This window comes from Odocoileus virginianus, chromosome 27, assembly GCF_023699985.2.
Source record: "Odocoileus virginianus isolate 20LAN1187 ecotype Illinois chromosome 27, Ovbor_1.2, whole genome shotgun sequence".
Lineage (NCBI taxonomy): Eukaryota > Metazoa > Chordata > Mammalia > Artiodactyla > Cervidae > Odocoileus > Odocoileus virginianus.
Window position 1 is genome coordinate 35,237,830 of NC_069700.1, and position 18,780 is coordinate 35,256,609.

The 18,780-nt window shown below is 56.1% G+C and overlaps 1 protein-coding gene across 6 annotated transcripts in view; it reads left to right on the top strand.

Annotated features, from left to right (window-relative positions):
- The window catches only part of GRM4 (glutamate metabotropic receptor 4), a 114,288-nt gene that overhangs the window by 80,635 nt on the left and 14,873 nt on the right, over positions 1-18,780 (top strand). For all 6 annotated transcript variants that reach the window (XM_070456591.1, XM_070456592.1, XM_070456587.1 and 3 more), the window contains 4 exons: positions 689-843; positions 3,012-3,152; positions 16,208-16,408; positions 16,616-16,752. In XM_070456591.1, the coding sequence (XP_070312692.1) occupies positions 689-843; positions 3,012-3,152; positions 16,208-16,408; positions 16,616-16,752 (634 nt within the window). The remainder of the gene's footprint in view (positions 1-688; positions 844-3,011; positions 3,153-16,207; positions 16,409-16,615; positions 16,753-18,780) is intronic.

The following is an 18,780-nucleotide window of genomic DNA, read 5'->3' on the forward strand; positions in this document are numbered from 1 at the left end:
TGCGTGGGGCTCCAGGGCCCCTGACTTGACTAGGACCACTGTCACTGTGGCCTGGTGGCGGTGGGGAGCCCCTGGCTGCCTATAACCTTTCATCCGTCCGTGAGGGCAGTGGGGGCAGTTCTTTGGAGCACCTGGACTTTTGGCACAGAAGGAGGTGGGGTGCAGAGGGGGACAGGTGTTGGGGTGTGTGTGTGTGTGTGACAGTGGATAGAAATGTGACAAAGGGCCAAGGGGTGTGGGTCTGGGAGCCTCAGAGAACAGAGCTTGAGCAGATGTGTTTCTGGGGACCCGGGTCAGACATGGGGCAGGTCCAACCAGAGGGAAACAGGCATGGTCTCGGCAGGGACAGAGGTAGCCCCAGGGGTAAGAGTGGGTCTGGGAGACCACACTGGGCCCGTAGGCAGCTGTGGGCCCAGGGCACAGGCAGTTACAGGGGTGCAGTGTGGGTGAAGGGCAGCCGTGGGCCTGTAGGCAGGTGTGGGTCAAGGCAGCAGGGAACCGGGGGCCTGGGAGTTCAGGTGTGGGCGCTGGGGTGGCTGTGGGCCCCAGGCTCCTGTGGGTCAGGACGGGGCATCCAGGCACAGGCTGCGAGGGGGACAGGAATGAGCCTGGGGGAAGGGCAGGTGTGGCCAGGACGGGGAGCCCGTGGGCAGACACGGCTGGGCTGGGCTGGTGCGTGTCCCCACAGGCGTGTGCTGGAGGCGGCACGGAAGGCCAACCAGACCGGCCACTTCTTCTGGATGGGCTCGGACAGCTGGGGCTCCAAGATCGCCCCTGTGCTGCACTTGGAGGAGGTGGCCGAGGGCGCTGTCACCATCCTCCCCAAGAGGATGTCCGTGCGAGGTAGGCCCGGCAGTCACAATGGCGTGCCCACCACCCGCCCCTGGCTCCGTGTGCCCCGCCATCAGCATCACCCTGACGGGTCCTTCTTATCGACACCCCCCCCCCCCCCATCCCTCGCCAGCTCCTTGTCTTCCCGCATCCTGTCCTCTTCTTCCTTGGCTCCCAGCTTCTTTGTGCTCGGGTTCTGGGCTGGGAGGCCTTCCTGGCCACACTCGTCCCAGTGGGGTTAGAAGCCCACTCAGGGTCCTTCTTTCTCCCGTCTCAGATATTCATGGGTGTTGGGGGTGGTGGCAAGTACAGGAGGCTCATTTATCAAGAATTCTCCTTCACCCCTATATTCTCTCATCCCTTCTGCTACCTGGGACAGATGAAGTAAGACCCCTGTCCCACTGGGAGCGTGTCCTCTGCTAGAAGGGCCTGGAAGCTGCCAGCAGGTTACCAGAAAAGGGTGCCAGGCTGGGGACAGGGGCCTCCCTGTGGAGTCCTGGTGGGCCCTGGGTGGGCTGGGGGTGGGTGGGGGCCTGCCCTGCCTGGCATCCCTTCCTCCTGGGACAGAACTCAGTCACCCTGGGCAGGAACAGATTGCTCTGGCTGGAGCCTCGCTGTGAGTGAGGCACAAAGTTCCTATTAAAGGCCCGGTTTGGCAGGGACCTCACTGTCCTCCCCATGGTGGTGACAGGCTCCCAGGGGCTTCTCCCCTGCTCTCGCTGAGGTCAACAGACATCAGCATTGATGGAGCTGGGAAGCCTGCAGACATTACCTCCACCAAACTTTTCAAGAGACCGAGGTCTGAGTAGGGGAGGGACATGGGTCACATGGCCATGTCCTCTATTCATCCTGAGGCAGAAGGAACACAGGTGCCAGAAGTTTCCACACCGCCCCTCTCAGCTTCAAGCCATAATAAACACAAAATAACAAACATTACGGCTCTTGGTACCCACAAATGCCATGTCTCATACAGACATCTCATTTAGTCTTTCCAGCAACCCCACATTTAGTAAGTGAATACACTGAGGCTCAAAGAGGTTAAGTGACATTTGGTGGCAGTAAGTCACACATACTTGCTATTAAGTAGCAGAACTAGGATCTGAACCCAGGACTTGCCAGACAAATCCCTTTTCTCTCTGGGGCACCAGAGAAACCACGAAAGCAGTGGTTCTCAGCAGGGGGTGATTTTGATCCCCAGGGACATTTGGCAATGTTTGGAGACATTTTTAGTTGTCATGAGCAGGGAGTGGTGCTTCTAGTGGGTGGAGGCCAGGGATGCTGTTCAACATTCTGCAATGCCCAGGACAGCCTCCCCCGGCCATCGCCCACCCCCCCACCAGCAACGAGTGAACTGGCCCAGTGTCAGTAGTGTCAAAACCAGTACCCTACCAGTGCCAGCAGCTCCCCGACAGCTCCAACAGACAGTCATTGAGCCTCCACTGGGCCCTGCCACCGGCAGGAACTCTTTGCTGGGTGAACTTTTAGTCTTTCCAGTCTGTTCCCAGCAGCTCGGTCAACTGTGAATGTGACGCGGAATGGTCATGGTGCAGAAGGCAGGGGGAGGAGAGAAGGCCTTATTCACCCACCAGCCTGCCACCCTGGGTCCGGGTTTTCTGGGCTTGGAGCAGAGTTGATAAGTGCTCTGGAGCATTTGGAGAAGGAGGCTGCCTCAGTCAGCGATGGGGAAGTTCTGGACTGGAAGGAGGACCATTCAGGCCCCTGTCTTTCTATGTGACCTGGGCCAGTCCGCATACTCTCTGGTTCCATCTCCTCTTCAGAACCAGAGAGCTCACGTGCTCCCAGGACTGGGTGCCGACCCCCCACCCCCACCAGCGTCTCTGCTCTCATCTCAGGATCTCCAGGTGGTTCCTTCTCCAAGAAGCCCCATATTAGCATTTCCGTAGTTAAGAACCAGCGCAAACATCCACATCCTGTACTTCTTCCATAAAGGCAGCCGTTGTTTGATCACACAGGCTCCCCCTGGAACTTAACCCAGCTCTTTTCACCAGAAAGGAAATGAAACGTCTCACGTTTCCCCCTGGGTCCTGGATCAGAGGGTGCCCTCTTCCCCACCTCGTCCTCCCGCGCCTCGTCTAAGCGTCTAAGCGGCGAGAAGAGCGAAGGGCTGGGGACGGGTGGAAAGAGGGGCGCCGGGTCCTGACATCCTGGTTCCCCGCCAGGCTTCGACCGCTACTTCTCCAGCCGCACGCTGGACAACAACCGGCGCAACATATGGTTTGCCGAGTTCTGGGAGGACAACTTCCACTGCAAGCTCAGCCGCCACGCGCTCAAGAAGGGCAGCCACGTCAAGAAGTGCACCAGTGAGCACGCGTGGGGGGCGGGGCCGGGGGCGGGGCCGGGAGGCGTGAGGTCAGGGGGCGGGGCTTGGAGGGGCGGGGTCATCTGGGGGCGGGACGACAGGAGAGGCGGGACTATGGTGGGCGGAGTCTGTGGGCGGGGCCGGGGCGGGGCCAGGGCTGATGCCAGGTCCGGTGGGTGGCCTCTCTCAAGCTACCAGCCGTCGGTGACGCTGCTTATAGGGGAAGGGGTTCCTGGATCTGGGCAGAGCCGCCCTCTGGGTGACCACCTTGGGCTTCATCTGGACGTCCCCCAGGCGAGCCCACAGAACTGACTGACCCCAGCTGCCCCGTGCACCCTGCCACTCACTGGTCTGAGCGTCTCTAACACCTTGAGGGTCCCGCAGTCACTCTACAGACATCAGTTTGACTCCCAGCGCCTGGCCTTTTTCTAAGCATCGTGGATATAGCAGGGAATGAAAGCCAAAAAGCTCTTGGCATTTTTATTCTAATGGGAGACAGACAATAAACAAGATAAAAAAAGTAAACTGTAGACTATGTCAGAAGGAAAATGTGCAGTAGAAACAAAATAGATAAGAGTCTGGCTTCCCTGCAAGGTAACGTTTCAGCAGAGTCCTGAAAAGGACAGGGAGTGAGCCATGGGAGGATGGGACAACGGGTCTGTTTTACAGATTGGAAAAAGAGGCTCAGAGAGGTAAGTAAAGGAACCTGAGTTCCCACAGGTGGAAGGCAGTAGAGCAAGATGTGGGCCCAGAACTGAGCTCTCAATCCTTGGCCCGCTGCTGTGGCTGCCTTGGCGTGTCCACATTAGATATGGTTGGATGTGGGTCCTTGTGAGTTCTTGGTCTGGATAACTCTGCAGCAGGACCTGGTGTCAGGGACCGTGGGAGGGCTCTGGGTACCCCTCAACCTCAGCCAGCTGTGCCCTCTCGGGGCCTTGACTTTCTCATCTGAAAGATGGGATAGATGATGAGCCAGCCCAGAGGGTGTCTGGGGATGCAGGTGAGAAGACTGATGGGAGACACTTCGTAAGATGGTGGCTCTCAAGCCTGGCTGTGTGTCAGCATCACCTGGATCTTTAAAAACTCTCCCAGGTCAGAATGGCTGTCATTGAAGATCTACAGACAGTAAATGCTGGAGAGGGTGTGGAGAAAAGCGAACCCTCTTGCACTATTGATGAGAATGTAAATTGATACAGCCACTACGGAGAACAGTATGGAGATTCCTTTAAAAAACAAACAAACTAGGAAAAAAACTACTATATGACCCAGCAATCCCCCTGTTGGGCATATACCCTGAGAAAACCACAATTCAAAAAGACGCATGTACCCCACTGTTCATTGCAGCACTATTTACAATAGTCAGGACATAGAAGCAACCTAGATGTCCATCAACAGATGAATGGATAAAGAAGTTATGGTACATATATACAGTGGAATATTACTCAGCCATAAAAAAGAACAAATTTGGGTCAGTTCTAGTGATGAGCCTAGAGCATGTTATACAGAGTAAGTCAGAAAAACAAATATCATACATTAACACATATATATGGAATATAGGAGAATGGTACTGATGAACCTATTTGCAGGGCAGGAATAGAGATGCAGACATAGAGAACAGACTTGTGGACACAGTGAGGGAAGGAGAGGGTGGGACAAATTGAGAGAGTAGCATTGAAACATATATATTATCATATGTAAAATAGATAGCTAGTGGCAAGTTGCTGTGTAATGCAGGGAGCGCAACCCAGTGCTCTGTGAGAACCTAGAGGGGTGGGGTGGGGTGGGAGGGACGTTCAGTAGGCAGGGGATATATGTATACTTATGGCTGATTCACATTTTATGGCAGAAACCAACACAACGTTGTAAAGCAATTATCCTCCAATTAAAAAAAAAACCAAACCTCTACCAGGGCCTCACCCCCAGACCCACTAAGCAGAACTTTGGGAGTGGGTTGTTTTTCAAGCTCTCCCAGTGTGTATTTAGGGTTGGGAATATCGGGCAAGAGCAGCTTTGTTCACATCCAGTCACTTGGGGTTCTTTTCAAATGCTGATGCTTGGCTCCTAGCCCCAGACATTCTGATGGAATTGGTCCTGTGTGCCACCTGGGCACTGGGATTTTTTAAAAGGTGCCCCAGGTGGTTTGCTGTGCAGCCAAGTATGGGAACCATTGGCTTGGAAGGAGAGGTGGGTGACAGGAGGGGGAATGGCACACGCCCCAGGTGAGGGGAAGGCTTGAGCAAAGCAGGAGAGCCTGGGGTGAACTCGGGGTGGCCAGGGAGGACCGAAGGACAGCATGTTCCAGCTGACCTGGATCCTTCCAGCTGCCTCGGAAGCCCCAGCAGAGGCTGGTGAGGGTCCTTGTATGGCCCCAGGCCAGGTACAGTGAACTCGTCCATGTCTGGGTGACGTGAGGCGTGGGGAAGCTGTGGGAACGTTTGTGGAAGCTGAGACCACCCTGGATGGGGGGAGGCAGCCCTGGCTTCCCGGGGCCTCACCCAGGTTTGAGCTGAGCTGTTCCCTTGGAAGAACATCTTAGGCCAGGAGGGCCGGGGTGACACCCGTGGACTATGGGCTTGGGACTTGGCACCTGTCAGTGCGTCAGGGACTGGGTTTGACTCTGCTTCCTTCTGGCTCTGTGACCTAGGACAAGTTATTTAATCTGTCTGAATCCCAGAGAGGGCAGGGAAGCCACCACTCATCTCAACAGGTTGTTGGGAGGATAGGTGATGTGTTTGAAGGGTATGAAGAAGCTGGCTGAAAAATGATGCATATGGTAAGTGCTCATAAAATGATGATTGTTGGGGACTTCCCTGGCAGTCCAGTGGTTAGGACTCTGGGTTACCAATGCAGGGGGCAAGGATTTGATCCCTGGTGTGGGAACTAAGACCCTCTATGCCTCATGTGGAGTCAAAAAAATAAATAAAATAACCTACTTCCAAACTTTCTTTAAAAAAAAAATTGGTGGTAGTTGTTGATAGAGAGGAAAGGGAAGAGATGGGATTTAGATGCAATTGGGTAATTTAACAGCTCAAGTCTGTCGTAAGGATTCTGTTAGCTGTAGGATCCCCGATGACGGAGGACAGCATCATAATTGTTGCACCCATTTTACAGAAGAGGACACTGAGGTAACTGGTGAACACTGCAGTGCTAGAGAATTGGCAGAACTGGATTGGTACCCAGGGGGTTTGACTCTCCTGCCTGCCTCTCCTGCCGCCTTCCCTTCCATGGTCTGAGCACCCCCTCTCGCTGGCCCTGCGCCAGCCCTGTGTTCTTCACCTGCCTCACTCTCTCTCCTGAGCCTAGCTTCCCACTCACCTCTCCCAGGATGCTGGTTGTCCACGCTGGTGATGTTGGGTGGGTCCACTCGTCCCCGCGATGCTAACAGTTGGATAGTCAGCCTCTATCTCAGTCCCATGGGCCCTGCTGCCCTGCCCACGGTCTCACTGGGTGCTCCTGTGTTCAGATCACTGGGTGATCTCACTGCCCTGTGCTCTGCCAAGTCCACGCCTTCCCACCCCAGGATGAGAACGTGCCTGGTGACCTTCCAAGAGGGTGGGAAGGACCATCTCATGCTGGGGTCTTACACTTGGGAAGATCTGATTCATCCTTCAGGATCTGAAGGTGTTAAATTGAGTTCCCCTCCAGACTAGGGTTTGATGGTTAGTTGTTTCTTTGGGAGGGGATCCCAGGAAACTTTGGTTTCGGAGGTAAGGCAGCCATCAAGGGTGTGATACCAAGCAGGTCACCCCCGCGAACAGCTGGAGCTTTACTCCACTGGGGTCTCTGGGGACAGGAGGAAGCACGCCTGCCAGTCATCTCACTGGAGGTGTGAGGGAGCCAGGGTGTGTGTACACCAACTCTCGTCAATCGTTTTTTAAAAAATTGATCAATTTTAAATTATTTTTTGGCTGCACCTTGTGACTTGTGGGCTCTTAGTTCCCCAACCAGGGATTGAACCTCAGCCCTGGCAGTGAAAGTGCCAAGTCCTAACCACTGGACCTGCCAGGGCATTCCCTCCTGTCAATCATTTAAAAAAATTGATTATTTAATACTTTTTTTGGCTGCACTGTGTGGCTTGTGGGATCGTAGTACTCCAACCAGGGATTGAACCTGGGCCCCAGCAACGACAGTGTTGAGTCCTAACCTGGCAGGGGAGCCCCTCCTGTCTGTCATTGCTGGCTCGCCCTGGAGGATGTTAATTCTTCAATGCCTCGTCCAAATGGCAAAGAGGGCTTCTGTGGCCAGAGAGCCTCAGAAGAGCACCAGATACTGGCAATTGGAGATTGGGCTGTGTGTGTGTTAGACGCTTAGTCGTGTTAGACGCTTAGCCGTGTCTGACTCTTTGTGACCCCATGGACTGTAGCCCGCCAGGCTCCTCTAGTCAATGGGATTCTCCAGGCAAGAATACTGGAGTGGATTGCTATTTCCTGCTCCAGAAGATTGGGTTGGTGTGTCTCAAAATGGCAAGGGGTCGTGGGCACCCATCCTTTCTCAAATGCACAGCTGTGAGAGTCCCCCTTAGCTGGTGTGAATCCTGGTGCTGCCACTTTCCTAGCTGTGTGACCTCGGGCAGGTCAACTCTTGAGGCCTCAGTTTCCTCTTCTGTAAAATGGGAATCATACTACTCACTCCCATCCCTTGATCCCCATCCCGAGCAGGGCTGCCTTGCTCACAGTTTCCTGGGTAAGGTGGGGGAAGTGGTCTGCAGGAAGCACAGGAAGGTGGCCTGTGGCCGGCCCCACACCTGAGCGAGACAGGGGTCACTGAGTGGCATCCCTGCAGCTGTCAGGCCTGCGGGAGGGCAGTGCCTGCCTCGCTCCTCTTCTCCTGGCCCTTCCCTGGGAGCCTGCAGAACAGGGCTTGGGGATTAAAGCTGTAAACAAAGCAGAAGTGGCATCTGTCTTCTTGACAGCTCTGCCAGCCAGGTGATGGCTGAGCGGAGGAAGGTCTGCTTTATGAGGAGATAGGAGAATTTACTGCCTGCCGCTCCTAGGGGCTGGGAGCTGTGAGAGAGAGGGTGGCCACGTGGCCGCTGGGGATGTGTGGGGAGATGCCCATCACCCAGCCTGTGCTAGCAGCAGTAACAATATTAACAGCTGATATTTATATAGTGTGTATTACATGTCAATTTCTGTTCTGATATTTTGCCTTTAGTCTTCGTGGCAGCCCATTTTACAGATGAGGAAAGTGAAAAGTGAAAGTATAGTCGCTCAGTTGTGTCTGCCTCTGTGACCCCATGGACTATAGCCCGCCAGGGTCCTCTGTCCATGGGATTCTCTAGGCAAGAATACTGGAGTGGGTTGCCATTCCCTTCTCCAAGGGATCTTTCCAGGCCAGCTCTTGAACCTGGGCCCCCCACATTGCAGACAGATTCTTTACCATTTGAGCCACATGGAAGCAAAGGAAAACTGAGGTGCAGAGAGGCTAAAGACTTTCCCAAGAGCACTCAGGAGTAGAGAGCAGAGCTGGGATTTGAACCCTGGCCATCTGTTCCAGGGATGTCCTGCCTCAGGCCAGCTGATGTCCCATCCGCCGGGCCCTCCTGGCTGTTCCAGCCTGGCTTTGACCGTTCTTTTCACCTCTACACTCCTAAGGAAACTGGGGAGAGGAATTTGGGATTACCTTTGTGCTAGGCTGTGCCACACATTCGGGGAGCTCACATTTGCTCAAGCCATCAGCCATGTGGTGGCCAGAGGGGTCCTGAGCCCTTTCTCAGTGCTGTTGCTTACTCATTCAACTGGCATTTACTCAGGCTGGCTGCGTCCCCAGCCCTGTGCTGGGCTCTGGGAGGGGAACAGGCCTGCCCCCTGGAGCTTCCCCTGCAGGTGGGAGACTGTGTGGCCTTGTGGACCACGTGGTACACAATGGTGTGGTCCCAGTAGTCAGAGCCGAGGGCCTTCAGAGAGCTTAATCCTGAGACAGGAGAAAACAGATCCAGGAGGCCCCCTCCTAGAGAGAAATTGAGAGTGCTGGGAGACCAGGGATGTGGCACTTTTAAATCAGGAGGTCCAAAGTCCTCACTGAGAAAGTGACTGGGAAGGAACTTGCCAGGCAGAAGGTACAGCATGTGCAAAGGCCCTGGGGTAGACTCAGGCCTGGCAGATCGGGAGAGCAGTGAGGAGGCCCATGTGGCTAAAACAGAGAGCAACAGGTAGCAGCTGAGGCCCGAGGGGCAGGGTGGGGTGACACAGGGTGTGTGTGGGGCTTGGTTGGCCTTTAGTCGTCATTTAGTCATTATTAACACAGAATGAGACAAAGCCATGGCAGGGTTTGAGAAAGGATAAGACTTATGTAACAACGGGCTCATTCTGGCTGCCCCCTGGAGCAGAACCAGAGATGAGTTCGGGGCTGTAGGCTGGGGTGGGAGCTGGTGGGAACCTGGAGCAGGTGGTGGCCATGGAGATGGTGAGGAGTCTGAGTCTTTACCAGTTTTGCAGTGTGGCTGCAGAGTTTGCTAAAGGATTTGCAGTGAGAGAAAGATGACAGAAAATCAAGGAGGACTCTGATGTTCTTGGCTGTACTTTGAGATGCGGCAGTCGGCGGGGGCGGGGCGGGGGGGTCGCATGGACAGTCAGGCTGAGTCATGGGGAGATTCCTTGGAGAGGTGGATGCAAAACCCAGGCTGAAGTTGTCTGGAGGGAAACGGAGGAGAGACGTTGATGACAAGTAAGTGAGTAAGGATCACTCTTCTGAGAAGTTTTGTTGTAAAAGAGAGAGGGAGATGCTAGCTGGCGAAAAAGTGGGGTCAGGAGAGGGTTTTGTTTGTTTAAATGGGAGAAATTAGAGCATATTTGTATGTTGCCAGCAAAGATCCAGCAGAGGGATAGCTAGAAGCTGCTGGCAGGAGAAGGAGCATGGCTGGGTGATGGGGGAGAAGGGACGTCCACCTGAGGGGCTGGCTGTGACTGGGGCCCCCTCCCCGGAGAGCCCTTGGGCTGGGGGTGGGGTGGAGTCTCAGAACCAGTGAGGGGCAGAGAAGGGCCTTCCCTGGGAGCTGGCCTGTCCAGGTCCAAGTGTGGGCTCTGCCACACATGTCACTCTATTCTAATGGTCCCTGGAGCTACCCTCATTTCAGACAAGCCAACTAAAGCCCAGAGATACTATGCGACTCAGCCCATAAGAGGCTGTGTTGCGGTGGGGAGGGGGACAGTGTTTCAAGCTGCTCCCATCTGGCCGGATGTCCACATTCCTGTTTCTCGAACTTGGGTCTGTGGACATCTGGCGATACATTCTTTGTTTTGTTTACTTTTTAAAGGTCATTTATTTGGTGGTGCCGGGTCTTAGTTGTGGTAGGCAGGATCCTTTAGTTGCCGCACGTGGGATCCAGTTCCCTGACCCAGGGTCGAACCTAGGCCCCTCCACTGGGAGTTCAGAGTCTTAACCACTGGACCACCAGGGAAGACCCTGAGGATACATTCTTTGTTCTGTTTGTTTGCTTTTTAAAAATCATTTATTTGGCAGTGCTGGGTCTTAGCTGTGGCATGTGGGGTCCTTTAGTTGCAGCATGTGGGTCTAGTTCCCTGACCCGGGATCGAAGCTCCCTCCACTGGGAGCTTGGAGTCTTAACCACTGGACCACCAGGGAAGACCCTGGGGATACATTCTTGAGGTCAGACTCTCAGGGACCCAGAGTTCCTTGATGGTTCCTGAACTTCGCATTTTCATTAAATGGCCATCCAGAAGTGGTCTTTACTGATTGTGAAGACAGCTTCTCTGCTCCTGTGATTGTTTGCAGTTGGCAGCCAGTGTCACAGCCAGGATTTCAGCTTCTGATGTGTTTTCACCTTGGGATCTTCCTGGGACAACCACCTTCCCTTAGAAGGGGACTGGGGCTGGCTCAAGGTCGGGGAGCCCTGGGCTGCACCAGCCGTGAGAGCCCAAAGGGGAGCACCTGGGAGTCAGGAGCTCCCCCTCCACCCCTCTGCCCCGAAGGTGGCAGTAACCACCGTGAGGCACTGGGGTAGCTCAGGGTTCCCCGGGATGAGAGCTGACAGAGCTGAGGCCAAGTTTGGGAGAACAGACCTGGGTGGAGGGGACCAGGCCAAGTTGTTTAGAGGTCCCCTAACCAGAATGTCCACACCCATCTTGTGAAGGGGGGTGGGGAGAGTCAGCACATGCCAGGCTGCATGCAGAGGGGCAGCCAGGCTGGGTGGAGGCCTCGGGCAGTGGGGAGTTATTCCTTGGGGGTGTGTTAGGGAGGAGAGGAAAAGGGAAGCTTGGAGAACAGTACGTACATGGTATGACGTTGTGCGTCTTATCGATACATCTGTGCCTCCTTGAATACTATCAGCTGCCCCACAAAGTAAGCATTATTACTGTAGATTTACATCTAGAGATGTAAGCGTTGCTTAACCCAGTCATAGGGCTGGTCCAGGGCAGAGGCACGCACCAGCTCTCCCTCGGAAGACCCTGGGACCCTCCTATCCTGCTCCCTGGAAGTTTGCCCAATGGATGAAAACCAGTGTGGATGTTGGCCTGTCTGTATGTAGATGCCAGTTTACAGATCTGTAGATACGTGCAGTATGTCCACACACCTATGTCAGTTACCCGTGTGGACTTGAGCCTGGGGGCGGGGACCCTGAGGTGTCCCCCTGGCGGCCCCCCAGCACCACTTTGCCAGTGGGATGAACGCCAGGAGCAGCCTTTGGCCTTCAGCTGGCTGGGGTGGGGCTGTGTGTTCCCTCAGATGGGCCAGCCTGAGGCCTAGGCCCCGCTGTTCTCTGGAGCCGCCCGTGGGCGAGACTCATACCAAGCATTAGTGCTTTCCCTTCACGCCCTCGTCTCACTTTCTTACCCGACTCGTGCTTTCAGCATCACCTCCAGATAAAATGCTTGTGCCCACATCCTTGTCAGGACCTGTCTGTGGTGCTTCTCCACCCGGCAGTGAATCTAAATAACCACATGTGTGTACAAGTGCTATGCTAATCGTGTAGCTGTGTATGTAGAGCGTGTGTTTATGTGGCCACTTGTGTTTCCGTATGTTTGGACGTGGATGTGTGTATAGAGATGTGTATAAATGCGGGCACGTTTGTGTTGTGACTCTACATGTGCAGGTGTGAAAATGTGTGAGTGTATATGTGGTTGATTTTCCATACCTTTCTGTAAGGAAATGTGTGTGTGTGTGTGTGTACACGTGAGCCTAGAACTCAGGAGGAATGTGGCTGGGTGGGGTGAGTTTTGAGGAGGTGAGGGGGGGAGACCGGGAGGAGCTATGGTTATTTCAACCTTGAAAACTCATTTCAATTACAATTTACAACCTGCAGACAAAGGCTGCAGTCTCCGTAGTAACCGCAGCTGCGGGGGTTTTGACGTGGGGAAAATCCTTTCGCTGATGGTTCCAGGGGCTGGCTGTCACCCGTGGCCGAGCCAAACGCCTCTCCAGCTCACTGTGCCTCGGGACACAATTAGGACATCTTCAAACTGTTGCTGCTGTCATCGCTGCCATGTGTCCGGAGTTGATCTCCTCCAGGAGCTCTCAGAAATCTGTCTTGCTTCCTCCCAGAACTGTGATTCCCCCACCTTGGCCTGGGGGTCCCTCCCTCCCCGCCACAAGAGGGGGTTCTCTGACCCTGGCTTCCCTCCATGGCCCCCTGCCTCCTCTAGCTGCAGACAGCTACGTGCAGACACGTAGCTCCTGGTTAGGCCTGGCCAGACGCCCCAGAGAAGGGGAAGGAGGCAAATCAGGGTGGATGGAGAGAGAAGGAGGGGACAGTTCAGGGTGGCAGAAACTCTTTGGGAGCCGGAGAGATCTAGGTTCAAATCCCATCCACTCACAGGCCAGGCCTGTCCCCAGGTGTGTAGGAACACCTGCCGGTGGTCAGGATTCCCGCAAGCCTCGGTACTGCACTGGACTACCTGCGAACCTCCTCCTCTGTGAGGGCGGCTGGTCCGACCTGCCTCTCAGAGACTCAGGGCAAACGAAGCATCGGCCACGCTGCAGGGTTATTTGCTGGAGTCAAGGGTGTACAGAGAGCCTCACTGGTTACGGGTGCAGCTTCCAACATTCAGGACAGCATGTCTTGACCTTGTTGAACTTGTGTTTGTGACCCCTGCCCCCTCCCCCAAAGGGAGCACACTTAGGCTCTGTCATTGTTGCTTCTTGTGGGGCTTAGGGGAGGGGCCTTGTGTGTGTGAGATGGAGTGTGTGTAGGGGGCAGACTCAAGACCTGCCACTCCCTTAAAATAAAGACCCTTTGCAGGGCGCCTCACTGCCCTGTTATCTCATTTGTCATTGGGAGCAGACTTGAGACAAAAGTCAACCACATGAAAGTGTGTTGGGGAATCTCCAGAAATTGACAGCTGGCCCTGTGGCCACTCTGGGGGCGGGGGATCCCAAGGGGCTGTGGTCCAGGGCCGCTGACAGCCCACAGGACCCCGGAGCCAGGCAGAGGTGAGCGCCCCTGGTGAGGGGCTCCCGTGAGGTTGTCTGCACTCCGTGTGTGACCCCAGTGAGATCACATGGTCCTGGACCCGTGTGGCCCAGGGATGCATGCTTCAGCTGGACCGCTAAGGGGGTGTGAGTCCTTGGCCTGGGGAGAGCCCTGCCCCCTCTCTGCAGCGGCCGCAGCTGCCCACTCCATCCTGGTTAATAATTCAGTCTCTCGTCCATATGAAATGAGAGCATGATGGGAGCTCTGGGGGTGTGGAATGGCGGGATGCAGACAGAGGACGGGACCCGGGGGCCGGGGGGTGAGGGAGGGGCCCGTGGCTGGGGCTTTCCATACAACCCTGCACCAGCCTCTTCTGTCACCCTCTGGGAGCAAGATTGTCCCTGGAGCTTCTTTCCTGGCTACCAGAACCTGTGATCAGAAGCCTTGAACAAGAGGGCAGGCTACTGAGGCCGGAGAACCTGCCCCTCCAGTCCATTCACCTGTTGTGCTGTGGCCGAGAGGCAGCTTTGCCTGTTGGCACAGCTCTGCCTTCCCCGGAGCTCCAAGTTGGGCGGGGCTTAGACCTCTCTGTGCCCTCGTGTTTAACGCGCTTCTGCAGCACTTGGCAAGCACCAGGCCTCTCCATGACCTGTTGAATGTAGACCCGTTTATCCTCATGGGGTCCCTATCCAAACCCTATGAGCTAAGTACCATCAGCATCCTTATCTTGCAATCTAGGAAACTGAAGCCTGTGAGGTGAGGTGGCAGGTCCAAGGTCATAGCTAGATGATGTGTTAGAGCTGGGGTTCTTGGCCAGACAGTCTGGTGCGAGTGCAGTGCAGTGGGGAGCCAAGGGCTCAGCCTTGAAGACCACCCTGTCTCCAGCCCCAAAGCCATGCTGCAGAAGCTGTGGTATGTCTGGAGCCAGCAGTTCCCCCAGAGCCAACTGGGAATCTTCCCCTAAACTGTCCAGTCTGGGTACTGGGGGCCTCTGATCTGTGACCCCGAGGTTAGGGTACTGGAGTCAGGTTCTGACCTCGGTCACAGTGTCTTGGTGGCCAACATAGGCATAGGAGATGTGCCACCAGCTCCATGGGAGCCCTGGGCAGCAGGGCACAGTGACCATGAATTAGCTAAAAGTAGAGAAACTTAGGAGTGATCTGTGGATCCCTGAGGCCTCAACCTGGCTCCCACGTGACACCCATTAAAGTCCCGGGCCCATGGCCCCTTGGGGTGCCACTCACCATGCTGGCCACTGGGGAATAACCTCTGTAAGGTGTGGCCCTGGCCCTCTAGCCAGGAGGCACGGATGTGTGTCTGTGTGTGTTTAAGGGTTAATTTCATCGTCCTGGAGGTAAGGGAGGAGGCTGCCAGCCAGGCTGTGGGCAGGGCTGTGGGCTTGGGGTGGGGAAGCTGGGGTCCCTAGCACTCTGCCCATCCTCCCCCTTCCTCTCCTCTGCCATCCCCCTGTCCTCAGCTCAGATCTCCTGCCCCTCCGCCACTTTCCTGCCCTCCCTGCTTCAGTCCGGCTCTTACAGTCGCTCAGGTGTCCAGGCTGGGGGCCGGAGCACCTGGTCAAAGCCAGCTCTGTGTGGTCCTGGGATGCCAGGGAGCTTTTCTGTGCCTCCGTGTTTTCATCTCTGTAGAAATGAATGGGGATCATTACCTCATGGCATTGCTGTGATTATCTGATGACTTACATACATAAAGAGCTTAGAACAGCACCTGCACAGAGTAGATGCTCCATAGAAGTTAGCAGCCTGTATCCTCCATCATCATTGTGACCCAGGCCTGGGGCTCCTCCTCCTCCAGAAAGTCTTGCTGGCCTGCTCTAGCCCCACAGCCTCTGTAGCCCAGCTTAAAAACCTCTCTTCTGAGTGTTTAAGCACCGTAATGTGGCTTGGTCAGCTCCTCTGTGCCACGGATTTTCTGTAGCTCATCTCATATACAGCACTTCCGTGGGGCAAGATGGTGATCTTTTTACTGACAAGTCATCAAGACCTCAGGCAGCCAGAGAGTTTGTACAGGACCCAGAGCAAAGGCTTGGGTGTGCCCAGAGACCAGAGGGTGAGGATGGGAGGCCTGGCGCCCTAGGGAGCCACTGCTGTTTGCAGTGAGAAGGCGGTGCGGTGGGTTCCCTATTTTGCAAAGCTCATTCACCCTGGCTAAGGAGTGGGGGCCACTGACAAGGGGGAGGGGTGGGGGGGGTCACTGACAGGGGGGAGGGGTGGGTGGTGATGATGGTGACTTCTGACGTCTGGGGCATCTGGAAGACACTGAGGACATCGGGTGTCCTGAAGCCTGAGGGACCTGCGGCCAGCCCCTCACCCTCTCTGGGCCTCAGTTTCCCCCCCGTACCCCATAGTGGGGCAGCAGCCCCTGGCTGGTGGCTGCCCACGGCCAAGCTGCTGTAGGGCATCACTGCCTTCATCCACAGACGCAGTTTCTGACCTGGTGACTTCCCCGCTCACACAGGGTCCAGCTGTAGCGTCACGAGGGCTGTGGGCCTTTCAGGACCATCCCCCAGGCGCGCCCATGAGACCGTCTCCCGGGGTGATGAAGCTCGCCCTGGGCCTGGGGCCAGGAGACCCGGGTGTATCCCGGGGAGCCTGCTGTGGTTCCCACAGCGCATCTGTGAGCACTCATGGGCCGTGTGGGCACTCCCGCCCTGAACGGTTTTGTTGCAGACCGGGAGCGCATCGGGCAGGACTCAGCGTATGAGCAGGAGGGGAAGGTGCAATTTGTGATCGACGCTGTGTACGCCATGGGCCACGCGCTGCACGCCATGCACCGAGATCTGTGTCCGGGCCGCGTGGGGCTCTGCCCGCGTATGGACCCCGTGGACGGCACCCAGCTGCTCAAGTACATCCGCAATGTCAACTTCTCAGGTGGGGGCACCACCCAATCCCGGGGAAGGGGTCCCAGGGCTCCATGGGTGGGAGTAGGGGAACCTCTTCAGATGCTTCCAGGGAGTAAAACACCCTGAGACGTTCCATGCAGAGGTGTTGCTGCCCGGGGCTCACGCTCCTCCATGTCTCTGGGCAAAGGCTCAGCAAAGAAACGGAGTGTGTGACCCCCATGGGCGCCCCCCCCAGGCATTGCGGGGAACCCTGTGACTTTCAATGAGAACGGAGATGCACCTGGGCGCTATGACATCTACCAGTACCAGCTGCGTAACGGCTCGGCTGAGTACAAGGTCATCGGCTCCTGGACGGACCACCTGCACCTCCGAGTAAGTCCCCGGAGGGAGGGCAGGGCGGGGTAGGGGGGCGGGGAGAAGCCACCCAGCCCCGGGAGGGGAACCCTGATGCCCGGGTTTGGTGCTGCCGAGTTGGGGATTCCTTCCATCAGAGGGCCCTGAGCCCCCAAACTCCAGGACAGAAGAGCGGGGCAGTTGGGCCCCCGCCCTCCCTGCCCCTGTCCTTCCCCGTGGCCTGGGCCCTCCTGCCTGCTCCCCTCACAGGGCCAGCCCTGCAGACAGATGTATTCATACTGGGGCGCGGGGGCTCAGAGTCTTGGGGGTGGGAGTGGGAATGGGGAAAAATTGTGAGGCGGGGAGAGGTGCGTCTGGACAGAGGAGGATGACAAAGAGCTCAGTCGCACAGTGGGGTTCTGGTGGTGGGTAGCTGTTTGAGAATGACTCCATCAAACCACTCGGGAAGGCCATCCTTTTCCTCAGTGGCATGAAGGGGCTTCTCCTGGGTCCCCTAGCTATGCTGTTCGAGGTCATGTCTGTGCCAGGGGCTCAGGATCTCCCTGCTGCCCTCGATGTCCCCGGCTACGAATAACGCCATGTTTGGGGATAAAAGGGACCTGTGGTTGGTGCCGCGAGGAGGTGACTGTGGACTGACTGGTCCCCGCGCTGCATGGAGGGTGAGCCGCGCAGGGTGGGCACAGTGTGACGTACAGGTGACTGGACAGGCTCGGGGGGCCCAGATTCTGGGAGAGTCACCCCTCATCCCTGCTGTCCCCTCCTGTAAGCATCTCATCTGGCTGCAAGCCCTGGAGCTCTTTAGGGCACTCTCTGCCCACGATCTCGTTTATCCCCGACAATCTTCCAAATCAGAAGGAGTATCTCGGGGAACCCAGCCCTAGGGATGTTCCAAAGGCCACACAGCGTGGCGGGGCTAGAGCCCATTCCCACAGTGATGCTCCTTGGGTTGCTGAGCAGGTGGGAGCAGTGTGGGCAGTGTGGGACCCCAGCCCAGATGGAGGCCTGTCTCGTTCAGATCCGGCGTAGCGGGGAGGGGCAGGGCCTCTATTCATTGGCAGTGGCAGGCAGTTCATCCTTACAGAGCACCCGCTGTGACGGCTTCTGTTCTCAGCAAGTTACCTTACTGTGGGGATGCCAGCCCTGCGGGGTGGGCCCTGTTATCACCCCATTCTGCAGGTGTGGTAAGTGAAGGCAGGCCTGGGGGGGTGGGAGTGATAATGGTTCCCTCCCCAGGAATATAAGCCCCTCCACCAGCGTCGAGCTGGGGGGAGGAAGGAGGTGACGCAGGACTCATCCTCAACCGCCACACCTGCCCCATCCCTCCCGACGGCTCTCGCTCCGGTGGCCAGACCTCACTGCTTCTTGGAGACTCTACCATGATTCACTGGCCCCACCTTAGGCCAGCCCTGGGCTGGGGGCTGCAGATGGCAGGGAAGTAACTCAAAGGCCCTGTCCTCCTGGGGCCGATGCTCTGGAGGAGCAGACAGAACTTCCAAGTGGAAGCCATCATAAGTCACAGAGGGCTCTGGTGGCCTTGTATCTGCTGTCTTTGGATCAGGCAGGACAACAAAGGCTCAGAGAGGCTGAGGTGTTTGCTCAAGGGCAGACAGCCAGCTAGCAATAGAACTGTGATCCCAACATTTGACCTCATTCACTGCTCTTTCCACTGGAGTCACAGTTTTCTGGAACACCCCCCATCCCCCTGGATCCCTGGGTCCCCCTGCAGCATCACAGGTCTGGTGCCCAGAGATTGTCCTGCCCCCTTGTTCCTGCAGGATGGGAGCTGGCCCTGGTCACTGCTGTGCTCTTTGGCTTCTAGGGGACGGTCATGCCCAGAGCCACAAGGCAAATTTCCTCCTTGAGATTTTTGTCCCCATCTACCATGAAGCCATCTTTGGATTCTCCACCCTACCTACTCCAACCCACCCCACTCACCCTTTTTCTCAGCTCTAAAAGCCTCCCTTCAGCCCCAAACCAACTGGCTATTCCTTCTCCTGGAGTGAGCTCCCAGAACAAAGGGCCTGCTGTTCTCTAAGCGTGAAAGTG